The 15,921-nt window shown below is 28.6% G+C and overlaps 1 protein-coding gene across 1 annotated transcript in view; it reads left to right on the forward strand.

Annotated features, from left to right (window-relative positions):
- Positions 1 to 9,193, forward strand: part of LOC122719257 (brain tumor protein) — a 70,995-nt gene extending 61,802 nt beyond the window's left edge. The window contains exon 2 of the mRNA XM_043944921.1: positions 6,739 to 9,193. Coding sequence (XP_043800856.1) covers positions 6,758 to 9,154 — 2,397 coding nt within the window. The 5' untranslated portion in view covers positions 6,739 to 6,757 and the 3' untranslated portion in view covers positions 9,155 to 9,193. The remainder of the gene's footprint in view (positions 1 to 6,738) is intronic.
- The last annotated feature ends 6,728 nt before the right edge of the window (positions 9,194 to 15,921 follow it).

Here is a 15,921-nt window from a genome sequence, read left to right on the forward strand (position 1 = left end):
TTTTAATATATTCATATTATTTGTAATATAATATCGTTAAATTAAATCTATTGTACTTCGGATTCAATATTTTCATTTTCATTTTTATTTTCATTTTTTTATTTAAACATACATTTAATATTTAAAAAGTAGATAGACAATAATAAAGTGCCAAAAAGGATAAGGATAAAACATTATTGATATATATTTATCAATATTTACAATATATATATATATATATACATTTTATATTAAATTTAATTTTTTAGATCGCGTCATATTTATATTTACTTTTTAAAACTATTTTTGATCTACCTTTATATGAAAAATTAATCTTTCTATAAGTATCTATTTACGATTTCTTTAGTTCATTATTTTATTTCTTAAATGAATTTCTATCTATTTATTTCTTAAATGAATTTCTACATTTTTATCTATTATATTTTGTGTTTTAGCATACACCTAAATTTAAAATTAAATAAAAGATTTATACATTATTTGTTTCACGATCCTGTAAACGAAAAATACGCATTGCCGCGTTGCGTCGAATAGCGATGCACCAGCAGTTAGTGTTCTCCAAAGGGGCGGTTACCCTCTTTCAATCCCACCACTATTGGTGACGGACTCGACCCTCGTCGGAACCTCTGTCGAAGGGTTGGAGAGGTCGATGCAGTGTTTCCATAGAAACCAGACGGGCCGTCCGCCACCCCTTTCTACAGTGCATTCAACCGTAAGCTGCAGTCTTCGTTTCAAAACGTATCGTTGCTCTCCCAACAACTCTAGTCATCTTCTCAATCTCATTTTCCTTTTTTCAAATAGTTATAAATGTATTTATCTCAATGAAAAAATATATCGACCATGAAAATTTGAATATTAAAGAATTCGGTAATTTATTTTATATAAATTGATAAATAATAATCATTAGTTATAATATTATTGCAGAATTATTAGAATATAAAATATTTGAAATTTGCAATAACATTTTTTTCATAGATGTATATACTATATATATACTATGTAGTATATACTATATGTATATACTATGTATATTTCATGTTGAAATGAATATACTATGTATTTTCATGTTGAATAAAAAATACACAAAAGATTTACATTAATTTCTAATAAAAAAAAAGTTTGTAATAAATTATTATAATTATTCGAAGAATTATATTCGATAAAAATAATCGATAAAATAAATGTAATATTTTTATTTTATTTATTTATTTTTTAAAAATAAAATATACCTCTTTTAGTCCTTTTGAACATTAAACAATTATTGGAAAGCAATTAAGTAATGATGCATTTATACAGTTAACCACAAAAACAAAATGATATCATTATGTTGATACTTTATAGTAAGTATGTGTATTACATAATTACGCAAATTTACAAACCACTTTATCGATTCTCACGATTTTCTCGATGCACTTAGACGTAATTGCTGCTGTATACTGATTTAAAAAAGGTGGCCCAGCGAGGGGCAACAAGATTTATGGTTTGTCCTTGAGAGTGTTCTTCCCAAAGAGATCCAATCGCCTAGACAACCCGTAGAATTAATGCTATGTCGTGTACAGACATTGGTTTATACTGTTAAAAACATGGAGGGCAGGATACACGACTATTTTCTTCATCGGAAGAGAGAAATAAGAAAAAAAAAATCAATTAGCGAGTTTACATTGATTATTCTGATTATTCTATTAACTACAAAGTATATATGATTTCAATTTAATTTTTTTTTAACATTTAATCATTTAACAAATAATTAATTTGTTCTTTTTTTTCCTTTTCAAAACTTTTTATTTTTTGAAGACAAAATGTATTCCTCTATCAAACAATAAAAATTAGGGAATGTAAATTAATTATTCTTTAATAAAATCAAACTACTATTCTGCAATTCGATATTTTATAAACTTTCATTTATATCGAAGTTTAATTCGTTAATAAATTCGAATACTATATCATATTAAATACAGCATATATACAAAATTATTATTACATATACTAAAAATCATTAAATACAATCATGATAAAAACAAAATAAAATCACAAAGAAATGATGATTAAATGAATTTAAAAAAGAGTACGATTGTTGACTAGTAAGGGATTTTCCCGATGACTCGCAAGGCTGATTCGAGACTTTTCTCGCCCAAGGTCGTAGATCGTAGCGGTCACTGCTATAGGTATTCTTTTCGTCTCTTCTCCTTCTCTCCTTTTCGAGTTGGCAGCCGCTGGAGTATGATAGTGGGGGATAGGAAGTCAATACACTTGTGGGGTCTATGAGTAGGCAAGGATCGGGAGGGAGAACGCGTCGTGGCTCAGAGGGGTGCGGTGCGGCATAGTGCGGCGCGCCATGACCCCTGAACGACGTTCATCGATCGGGGTGCACGCACTCTACCTCCGGCGGCACTGCGCTCTTCTATTTTACCACTTCCCCTTCTCTCGCTTCCATCTTACTCTTCCCCTTTTTCTTTCTCCCCTTCTCCATTTCCGATTCACAATTTTCTATTGTTATGCCTCCTCAGAATCTTTCATGTTCAAACATTTCTTTTCCTTTCTTAATTCTCTCTTGTACCTGTCAAAGAAATTAAGCGTATTGTTGGTATTCTATAAATAGATATTTCAAAGGATATTCAAATAAATTTATTATTTTCCTAAATTTACTTAAATTATTTCCAGAAGTATATTTGATATATTTGGTATATTCTAATATTGATATAATTTTGATTTTTATATTTTATATTTAAAATATAAAACATAAATAAATACATATTTAAAATACGTAAGTAACAAAAATATTTTAAAATATATTAAAATATGATATAAATCTCATGAAATAAATAATTTTTTTACTTAAAATAAATTGTCTTTTAAATATTTGAGAAGGATATTTAAAAAGTTTCGATATTCTTTTTAATGTATTTTTAGCACATTTTGGACACATTGAAAATTTTATGATTTATTTTAGTATATAAAATCATATATGTCTTTATATATATATAATTTGAATTTGCAAAACTATTTGGACATCTTATATATATATATATATATATATATATATATATCTTATGTGTATATATATATATCTCTCTTATTATATATATCTTATGTATATATATATATGTATATAACATATATAAGATATATATATAGATGATATATATAAGATATATATATATAAGATATATATAAGATGTCCAAATAGTTTTGCAAATTCAAATTATATTTTTCCTTATATATTTTTCTTATAATCAAAAATAAGAAATTATATTATATAGAAATTATATATTATAGATTATTATGTATATATTACATATTACACATATTTTATAATTATATATTACATAGATTATATATAATATATATATAGATAATCTAACATTGATATTGGTATGTTATATGATTATATTAAATTACATGATTAAAATATTTTATATAATATTAAGAGATTATGAAATTATAAAATTACATTACTTATATTATAATAATGCAATAGAAATTTGTTTATGTACTATTTTATTATATTTGTTTTCAATATATAAGAGATATATAATAATACATAGTAATAATAGATACATAATAATAAATAAATAAACGAATAATATAATTTTATTAATTATAATATAATAGTATAATTATATTAATAACGAAAATCAAAATTAATGGATTATTTTTATGTTTTTACCATGTTCACCAAAAGTGATATTAACGTGAAAAAAAATTTAATTTAATATAATAAGTGGATATAAAGTAGCGATATAATAGTGAATTAATGAATGTAGTATTAACTTCGCTCAAAAAAATGAAAACAATCGTTCTAAAATTCTGTTTTTTCCGTTCTAAATTACGTTTTAGATAAATTTGCTAAAAACAAATTGGAATTAATGGAAAATAATTTATATAAATTTAATGTTAATAATATTATAATATATAGTATATAGTATATAAAGTACAGTATATAGTATATAGTATAAAGTTTCTTCTTTAAATTCCTGTTCATTTTATCATGACATAATTGAAATAAATTTCGATATTTATATATATATTTCGATAATAATGTTGTTGTATATTTCATTGTTCTCGAAATACATTTCTTTTGATATTCGCTACGTTAAATATAGTTTTCCAGCGATCTCGAGTCCAAGTGCTTCCCTTAAGAGCATTCACCTTTTATCTTGGGACTCGATCGAAATTCCTGCACGAAGGTACCGCCGCGTACCAGAGAAAAGAACCCGACTTTAGAAGCGTTTCCTGGAGCGGTGAAACGTTCTTTGTTTCCATCCATTCGGTTATTCGCGCATTTTACCTTCTTCCTTCCTTCTGATTTTGCTCTTCTACGCACTTTTCCTTCTTTTACTCTCCCGTTTCTTTTATCTTTTATCCGTCTATCTTTGTTCTATCTTTCTTCTGTGTTTCTACGTTCCGTCGTGAAAATGCGAATACGTTGTTACGTGGAACATCATAAGTTCACAAGCTAACTAGAAAATAACCTTCTCATTCATGACCTTGGACTCGCAGGGTACCGATCTCTTTTCTTTTTGTTCTCTGCCTTTCCCTTTTGCTCTTTTTTCTTTACCCGTTCATCTATCTACAGAAAGTTCAGATAAAACAACCGTCCAGTGGAGTGATTTAATTAAAAGGATGATATTTTTTCCCTTGTGAATTGTTTACAAGTCATTTAGAGAAAAGAGAAAAATTTAAAGAAAAGAAAAGAAAACAAATGAAAAATAGAGAAAAGATAAATTTAAATTCGACTCGCAATAAATATGCAACGACAAGAAACAGTTTCCGGTCACTATCATGATAAATGTCAATAAATCACAAACAATCACATCCAATGATCGATACACTTTTAATCCAGTGATGAGCAAAATTTAATAATTGAATAATTATGAATAAAGTTACTTCGATAAGTTCAATAAGTTTTATTATTCAAAATATAATAATAATCGCAAATAATTGTAATGCCAAACAGTCGAAACTGTATGAAAAACGGATTAATTAGCTACGAATAAATGTTATTTAAGCATTTCAATAAATAATTACTTAAAGTAATTTTATTCAAAATTTTTTAGTAATTTTAAAAGTAGTTACTTTTTCATACAGTCTAAATTTTTATAGATTAATTTTTGAGAATGAACATAGATGATTTCATTATATTTCTAGCAAATTCTTTTCTTTATAAATCAAATTTTTTATGTATAACGTATTTGATTATATATAACGGTTTATTTCAAATTACTCAAATATTTTGAAAAATATAAATGATAGGAAAGAATATATCAAATAAAAATTGTTCGATATAAAAAGATACATTGTACAATATCAATAGATTTTCTATAGATTTTAGAGATAATAGTCAACTTTAATTTTTTAAAAAAAATTATATAATTTTTATTGTTCTAATCAATATAGCTCATAATTTTTGTACAAAAGTTTCAAAGTTATTTATATCAAAAAATCATTAGTTTAAATAATATTATAATTTAAAATTTATAAAACTTATTTTATGAAAAATAAAGAATATTAAATAATATTTTTTTGCTTATGTTTTTCTTGTCTTTCATATAATAAATTTCATTATAAACGATTAATTTGCTTTTACTTATTTTCATATGTTTAAGAGAAAACAAATTAAAAGAAACTTTATATTCATAGAAAATGCAGTACGAAATCATATTTCTTTGTGCAATTTTTTTTAGTAATCATCAATAATATTATACTTTTTTAAAGAGATTATTAAGAATTATGAACATAATGATAATTACAAAAATTGAGATTGATATATATAGATATCAATTTAAATTTAAAGAAAAGAACGATACAAGTAATAAAATTAAGTTAAAAATTATTATTTCGAATTTATAACATCTCTTTTATCTCTATTTTTATAATTCATATATCTATATTCAAATATAATAATTCAATTTTTGATAATTAATATTTTAATCATTTCGGTTCTTGTTATGTCATATAAAATCAGAATTATCATGTCCATTTAAATATGTAGAAACATAATAAGATAGGAAATAGCAGCGAGGAACTAATAATAAGACAAAATTCCGACTTTCTGGCTAATCTACCCTACCCTAACCTAATTTCGTATTATGCATTCGATAAATTTTGGAATTCAATTCTCTCTAAAATTATTTTTCAGAAAAAAATAGTATATTGTTTTTATATTACATTATTATATTATATTATATTATATTATATTATATTATATTATATTATATTATATTATATTATATTATATTATATTATATTATAGTTATTATATTATATATATATTAATTCTATAAACTGTTTATTTACTATACAGTCAGTTATTAATTAAATTCATATGTATTTAATTTTTAACTAAACTAAATTTTAACTGATTTTTTTCGAAAATGAAAAATATTTTATATTATTTTATATTTTACATTTATTTTTATATCTTATTTTATATATATCTTATATATTTAAATCATTTTTTATCTATATTCATTATCCGAAACATTTTTTTACAAATATAATACAATGTGTAGAATAAAATATGAAATAAAATTATAATTCAATATACTGAACGTTCAGCAATAATTAAGTTAAAAATTAATAAAAGAGAGAAAAAAATTTATATAAAATTGAGAGAAAAATGGAAATCATATTTTGTATTTATTAATGTTTCAAAATTGATAATGAAGATATAATTAGATATAATTAAAAAAATATAATAAAAAACAATTGTTAAAGAAAAGTATTTATTTTTGTTAACAGGGATGCCGGTTGATTGAAAATGGCCTCGCCGACACTTTCGCTGGAATCGCGCGCGAATTCCATCGGATCCCTGGCCTCGCTGTCCCCACTTACAGTGAGCGGCAGTTCTCCGCCTGCGAGCGACTCGGCGATTTGTGACGTCGACAGCTGCGACCTTTGCCTCGATTCGCAAAAACCTGGAGAGGCACCCTGTCCGCGGTGCCGATTAGGAGGCGCCGGTGGAGTTCGTTGTACCGGGTGCAAATCCACTGAATCCGACGCTGTAGCTCGTTGCTTCGACTGTGCGAATTTCCTTTGTCCTAATTGCGTGATGGCGCATCAGTTCATGCACTGCTTCGAAGGCCATCGTGTCCTCAACTTAGGCGATTCGAAACTCGAGACGGTTACCACCAGCACCGCGAATAACGAAATCCCAAAAAACAATTTGGTGATCAACAGCGGTAGCAGCAACGGCGAGAAAGTACCTTATTGTCCTCGGCATAAACAGGAATTGCTAAAATATTTTTGTCGCACTTGTACAGCGTTAGTTTGTAAAGAGTGCGCTATTACCGATCATCCTGGCCCATTACACGATTGCGCGCACATATCTGAGGTAGGGACGCAACAACTCGAAGCAATGGCAAGAGTAGTTCAAGAATGTAGAGCAAAAGCCGCGGATGTAAGAGCCGCTGTGAAAGCAGCCGATCACGGAGCGGCACGGCTACAAGTGCAGTATCACAAAGCTCAAAATGAAATCAACGACACTTTTCAATTCTATCGATCGATGCTCGAAGAACGTAAGCAAGAATTGTTGAAAGAGCTCGAATCGGTATTTTCCACGAAACAAATGTCTCTTGGTGTTCTAACGCAAAAGGCCAACGACATGGCTGATAAAATGCTTCAAACTTGCGAATTTGTCGAACGATTAACTAAATATACTACTGTTACCGAGGTACTGATGGTAAAAAAACTTCTCGACTCGAAACTTCAATTATTATTGAATTATACGCCGGACATTGCCAGTCAAACCGCCGATCTCGAATTTGTCAGTAATTACCAGGCCATTCAAGTAGGCGTACGAAACACATTCGGTTACGTTCGAAGCAATAATGAGAGTAACGCCGGCCCGATTGGGAAACAACCGCCTATCGCTCGACCAACGGCACTCTCGAATAATAGTAACGGTGGAAGTAATGCCAATAATGGACCCAGTAGCGCTGGATCTTTGGGAGGTCTTCTATTAGATCGCCCTTACAGCAACGGTCTAATATCCTCTACTTCTACTTGCGCCTCGTCCACATCGCCATCATCCTTCGATACTAACAACACTGTCATCACTAAGCGTTTCAGTTCGGCTAATAGCCTAGGCCCATTCTCAACCACGATCAGCGATCTTAATTTAAACGGTATAAACGCGAATCCTTATGAAAAATGGAGTAACGGAGGTAGCGATGTTTATCCAGTTGTCACTACGAACGATCATTTTCCAATGCCAACATCCGTTGCCGTTGCGGCAAATGCCGCGTCCAGTGACTCTGTTCTTGACCTTACTTCGAAACTGATGTCCGCTACGGTGATATTTCCGCCAAAGTCACAGATTAAACGACAGAAAATGATTTATCACTGCAAATTTGGCGAGTTCGGTGTTATGGAAGGTCAGTTTACCGAACCTTCAGGGGTGGCAGTGAACGCGCAAAATGACATTATCGTAGCCGACACGAACAATCATCGGATTCAAATATTCGATAAAGAAGGTAGATTCAAATTTCAATTTGGGGAGTGTGGTAAACGAGACGGTCAATTGCTTTATCCGAATCGGGTGGCAGTAGTGAAAACATCGGGCGATATAATCGTTACCGAACGTTCACCGACTCATCAGATACAAATATATAACCAGTATGGTCAATTCGTGCGTAAATTTGGGGCAAATATATTGCAACATCCGCGTGGTGTTACGGTCGATTCAAAAGGGCGCATAGTCGTCGTCGAATGCAAAGTGATGCGCGTGATTATTTTCGACCAGGCCGGCATCGTTCTTCAGAAATTTGGATGCTCAAAACACTTAGAATTTCCGAACGGAGTAGTCGTGAACGACAAACAAGAGATCTTCATTAGCGACAATCGCGCCCATTGTGTGAAAGTGTTCAATTACGAGGGCGCCTATCTTCGACAAATCGGTGGAGAAGGGATCACCAATTACCCTATCGGGGTAGGGATCAACGCCGTAGGCGAAATACTAATAGCAGACAATCATAATAATTTCAATCTGACGATCTTCACGCAAGATGGTCAACTGGTTTCAGCCCTCGAAAGCAAGGTCAAGCATGCCCAATGTTTCGATGTCGCATTAATGGACGATGGATCGGTCGTACTGGCCAGCAAGGATTATCGACTCTACATATATCGTTATGTACAAGTACCGCCAATCGGCATGTAGAGCATCGAAAAATCACGACGCCAACAACGATCTAACGTTATTTTCGTCGTTGTCGTCGTCATCTTTGTCGGCATTGTTTCGACGGCCATGAAACCAAGATCTCATCGATCTTTTTTTTACTTATACTTGCCTATCTTCTTCACCCACTTACCATCACCGTTCGTACTCACTTTACCTATCCATCTTCGCCCGCTCGAGCCACTTTACTTCCGTTTTACGAAACGAAACAAAATGCAGCACGTATGCGAGCGAAATTGCGTTGATTCGACAGCTGTCGAAATTCAAGATGACAAGCCTTATTTATACGAACACGTGCGCGTACACCAACTAAACGGAACGGATTCCTTCCGCCAGTAGAAATCTCCTGTCGCAATCGTTCGAGAATTCGTTTCCGCAGAAAGTTATACTTTCGTATATATGCGTGCCGCGATGGGAAGCGAATTTCTCACTTTCGTGTGAATGAACATTGAGCACGTCTTTCCGAAAATTATGAACGAAGTTTAAAAGAAAGACAAGATACAGAGAATAAATGGAAGGAAAATTAAACGAAGAAGAAACGAAGAAAAATAGCTATTCGATGCTCGACATGCACGTATACGAATCATTCTCCAAACTGTGTACGCGCACGTATGAAATGTTCGTACGAAAAAGATAAACGCAGGCGAATTCGGGACGTCCATTTTGTTTGCGTGCATTATGTATACGCGCACGCGTGAAAAACGGAAATTCATACGGAACGTGTAAGCGCATACACGTGAAGAATTTACTTGTTAATGTTGTTATAACTGAAAATACTGTTGTTGTTGTTTAGTTGTAGAGCTCGCCGCCGCTAGTCACTCCATTCTCACCTTCCTCATCCAGATTTTTTTCCCCTTTCAACCGATATTCATCCTCTCTACGTTATATCTTCTTTTTCCATGAAAATTGATTTCCAATCAAAATCCTCTCCCTTCTAGTTTTCCTTTTCATTCCCTTCTCGATCAAAAACGAGAAGCATTTATTTCTCATTATCTCAGATATCACGTTTCTGCACGTATTTTTTCTAGGTCGTGCAAACGAACGTGCTACCCGTCCGGTTTTGACACGATTATAATTTTAACTATCGACTCTTTGGGTTTAATTTTGGACTTAAACTTGTCTTAATCGCGTTTAATAACAGCTATCGTTGAACAATCATACATTTTACTATGACCCAAAGCGAAATAATTTTGCTACTGACGTCATCGATTCGTAGAGATCGATACATGGCGAGAGCTTGTTTCGTTATTCTCTCTTCTCCTCTCATGTGCGTACGTAATTGAAAAATAACGTAGAATATTCAATCGATATTCTACACGTTTGCATTGCCTTGAATTATTACATAAATCAAAGAATGATAATTGACAATATCGATTACCGTCGTTGTCAAATGTGTGTCCGTTCGTTAAGCTTTCACTTATCTTTGAAAGTATTTTCATCAACGGACAACTCTGTATTCATGTTTCTCTTTTTTTTTTTATCTTTTCCGAATTCTTCTTTATCCTCATATGTCATTTATTTCTTATTTTTTTAAATAATTAAGTAGATGTTCTTTTTTATACATATTTATATGTATATTTTTCTTTTTCATATAAATCAACGAAGATTCGTCTTAACCTATGATTTTAAGTATGACAATGATAATCCATTTTATTTATTTCGATTCATTTCATCTTTATTCTTTAGTTGTTTTTCTTTCACTTTATTTTTTTTTTTGTTTTGTTTTGTTAATGTATTTTTTTTCGTCTTTTCTTTTTTACATATGTTTAAGTTTCTTTTTTTTTTCTTTGAACAAATGTGATTCTAAAATCCGCGTTAATTATATATTTTACTTTTTGTATGATTTATCTTTCATTTTCTTGATCCGAAACTTGTCTACCGTGAAGGAAGATGAGAGATTACAGAAAATATGCTCGAAAAGACTGAGAACGTTCTTTCGTTCACAAGTCGAGCTTTTACGTAATAAAAAAAAAAAAAAAAGAAAAAAAGAAAATTGTATATCGCTAAGAATTGTATTGCAATGATAAACATTGTAAAATTCATGCAATATGTTTTCATCTTCCTTGACCGATCTTCGAGATAACTTTGCAAGAATGTTCGATCGATATCATATCAATCATATTTAATAAATATTCTCGATCCAAATATCCGATATTTCTTCAATATTCTAACGAAAATGATAAGGAACTTACAAAAAAAAATTTGTTTCTCAGTCGGTCGAACATTTTATTTCGATTTTTTAATCTGATCTGTAATCATAGTGTTACTATAGCAAGTAGTGTTAGTGAATTATAGTAAAATCATATAACGAATTGCTTTAATGGTTCTTCCTATTCTTTTTCGCATTCTTTTCGTTGATATTTTTCTTCTTCTCTACTTTTAATTTTTATCTAAAAAAATTATTTTGAAAGCATTCTATACGAACATCATCGTGATCGTAAACGAATCACCATTATCACTATTGTGACTACTACTATTGTCAATTACTTTTCTATTTTGAAATGTTAGTCCATTCTTTAGTATGACCAGTAAATATGTTGCGCTAGTAACTTTTTGAATTTGAACGAATAGTATTAATATATTTTGTTGGATGAATCGTTGATAAAAGAGTCTTGGACGTTCAGTCTAGGCTTCACCACAATTTTTTGCATGTCAAAATATTTTTATTATTATTATTATTATTATTATTATTATTATTATTATTATTATTATTATTATTATTATTATTATTATCATTATTACTATTCTTATTCTTATTATCATTATTCTTATTATTATCATCATTATCATTATCATCATTATCATTATCATCATTATCATTATCATCATTATCATTATCATCATCATCATAATCATCATCATCATCATCATCATTGTTATTGTTATTGTTATTGTTGTTGTTGTTGTTGTTCTTATTACTACACTACTACTAGTACTACTACTATTACTACTACTATTACTACTACTTATTATTATTATCATTATCATCATCATTATCATCATTATCATCATCATCATCATCATCATCATCATCATCATCATCATCATCATCATCATCATCATCATCATCATCATCATCATCATTATTATTATTATTATTAATTATTAAAAATTATTAATTATTAATTATTAATTTTTATTAATCATTAATTATTATTAATTATTAATTTTTATTAATTATTAATTGTTAATTATTATTAATTATTAATTATTATTATTTTCTTATTTTTATTTTTATCTATTCATTATTGAAATGCCTCATTGCCAGAAGCTGTGAAAGCGTTATAATTTTTAAAATATATCTTTAATAATGAATCTTATTGTTTAATTTATATATGTAACGGGAGGTTAGCTAGCGTTCCTCGTAAAGTACAAAACCATGAATTACTGAGGATCTTCCGAAAATGGTATAAAATAATTTTCTTTTTTTTTTCTTTTTATTTGACCAAAGTTATTTGTGCGAATAATCCTTTTAGATTACTCGAAAGTTATGGAAAGCCATAAAGTCGGTTCATAATTTTCGAGACATCGATCAAATTGAAACTTTGTTGAAATTGAGATAGTCGTCTTTCCACTTTGCGAATGTTGTTATATTTCTTGACCTCTTTATTTTTCTGTTTTTTTTTAACCTGATGATTGATTTTTCTGTTATTTTATATATGAACTTTTTTATCGCAAAACTATATCGACATCATTCAAATTTTCAAATAAAGTTTAGGGATATTTGCGCGAATAGTTTCGAATGGTATAATAATTATTGAAATAAAAATCAACGTTTAACGAGTTAGACTAAAAATGAAGTCAGTTTAAATCGTTAAATAGTACTTAGTTAATAAATAACTAGATAATATATGAATACGTATCTTTTAATAAGTTCGATTAATTAATTCCTCTTAAAAATAGCTCGACGTTAAGAATATAACTTTTTCTTGTAATGAAAAATGTATTCTCATGATTAATTCGTAATCATATAAATATTAACAAATTATTGATGAGATTTTGTGCTGTGAAAAAGGGTTGTGTTACGAACATTTTTAATTTCTAAAATCCTCGTACTTTCCCACAGTGAAATCATATTAAAGAAATTAGTGAGAAAAGGAAGGAAAATTGATAAGAAATTCATGATAGAAGATCCTTGATAATTCGTCACGATATCACTCGCTGTCAATTCGATTCGAGTTCTTGCTTAAAGTTATTTCTAACATCTTTTAATGCCAGATTCACTCGATAATTAGCAACCGACGTTGATTCGTGCATTCTTTTTCAATTTTATTTTCTCTCCTATTCATCCGACGAGATATAGAAACGATATAACTGGTTGATTCATCTTTGCTTTCCAAAGTTTTCAATGGGTGGAAGAAGATGAGGCGAATCAACAATTATATTGGTCAGTTTACTGTTATACGTTATGAATAATAATGAAAGTATTGGATTTATTATCGAAATTTCATGATAAATTAATTGTAGTCGAATATATTTGCAGTATTCTAGCCAGTTTTTAGACAACGGTAATAAATTAAATAAAAATAAGAACAAAAGTTAAAATCAAATTTGAAAAAGTGTAAAGTGAATTGAAGGAAGAAATAACCGGTTAAAATACATAGAAATTTTTCGCAAATTATTCTCTAAATAATATTCAAAAATGATAGAAATTTTATTTTTATTCAGTTCTTTAGTTCATAATTACATTTTTTCATTTTGGTTTTCGTTTTTTCAATATACAATATGAAAAAAAAATTTCAAATCTTAAATATTGTAAAATTATTACTTCTTTTTCCTATGAAAAATGAAGAAAATTTATTCCATCAAGATCTGCATCACAATATATCTGTTCACTAATATTTAAATCGCGTATTGCTATTTTAATTTATAGTTATTAATATTATTATCCATATTAATATTTTTTATTTTCTTATTATTATTATTTATTATTATTATTAGCTATTATTATTAGCTATTATTATTATTATTATTATTATTATTATTATTATTATTATTATTATTATTATTACTATTACTATTATTATTATTATTATTACTATTATTATTATCATCATCATGATCATCATCATCATTATTCTTATTATTCTTATTATTATCATTATCATTATTACTATTCTTATTCTTATTATCATTCTTATTATTATCATTATCATTATTATCATTATCATCATCATTATTATTATCATCATCATCATTATTATTATTATCATTATTACTATCATTATCATTATCATCATCATTATCGATTAATTATTGTATAATTAATTATTATTATCGCGTTTATTACTATTGTATGTCCGTAGACAAAATAGAAGTTGAAATGAGACGATGCCACTTGCCAGCTAGCCATCACTACCATTTTTTTCTCTCGTCACTTTTTTTAGTTTCTTCAAGAGACACGATCGAAATAAAAAAAGATATCACTTTGATACGCATTATTTCCAAAGTAAGGAATGAAATGTACATGTATGTATGTGTGTCTGAGTGTTTTCCGAATGTGCGCGCGTTGTTTGCATCGAATATGATGGACGATAACGAAATACAAGAAACGAACATGCGAGACTCTCTTCTTTTTTTTTATACTGGTTTGTTATGTTATTTTTTTTTAGATGATACAACTCGATTGTTCTTAATTTAAATGTAAATCGTATTTTTGTTTGTTTTTTAATTATTTTTTGTTGTAAAATGCTTTTTAATAATATTTTTAGTTCATATTACATGATATCAGTTTTTTTTCTCTCTTACCTTACTTTTTCTTACACACTCGTTCGCTTCTCCATATCCCCTTCTTTCTCTTCCTGAACAAATCTTTTTCTCCTCTTTTTTTTCGTTCAAGCTTGATCGAATTTCAATATAAAATAGCACTCAATTGATTGAATTTAACGAAACTTTTATCAAATGTTCGCGATTTCTCTTTTATCGAAGATTGATACCAAATTAGTCAATACAATTTAGTCGATAATTTTTATATTTTAATTGTAATTATATACAATAATATAATATTGGAATTATCTCAGTTGTTTCTAATATATGAAAATTAAATTATCGTTGATGAATGAAAATTTAAAAATAATTTTTCAACTAAATTATAATTAACTGAAATATAAACGACTGAAATATAATTATACGTTATAAAATCAAACACAATTACTTCGAGAAAAAAGAATTTGAATCGTAAAATTTTTTCGATAAAATATTTACTTTTTGTAGTTTTGTTTGATGAAGCTTGAATTAAATGCAATTGAAAAATGCATTCCTTGACAATCCTAGTAGAGAGATCCTATTATAGTAAATTAAATTAGTAATAGATTTTACGATAATTATTCTTTAAAATGTCTTCGTTACAAAATTCACTGTATTGACTTTCATTTTTTCTTGTTGATTTTTTCTTAAATTTCTCAGCTTTAACATATTCGATTATGAATATTTCTTATTCATAATCTGAAAACGGAAGAGGAAAAAAAGATAATGAAATGTAAAAAAGATAATGAAAGGTAATGAAATGAGATATTTAAAAATAAAATTATTTGTAACGAAGACATTGCTTGTAGCATGTATATATTTAACAGCAACAAATGCGTGTGTGTGTTTTTTTATTTCTTTGCTTGCACGCGATAAATTTTTGCGCATTATTCGATATTAACTTTTCATTCGTTAAAATAAAATAGATTGAATAATAATTTGAATTTAAAAAATTGACAGTTCTAAAAAAAAGTATTTTCAACACACACACACACACACACACA

Source organism: Apis laboriosa, unplaced genomic scaffold (assembly GCF_014066325.1).
Source record: "Apis laboriosa isolate Shangri-la unplaced genomic scaffold, ASM1406632v1 scaffold71_cov137, whole genome shotgun sequence".
NCBI lineage: Eukaryota > Metazoa > Arthropoda > Insecta > Hymenoptera > Apidae > Apis > Apis laboriosa.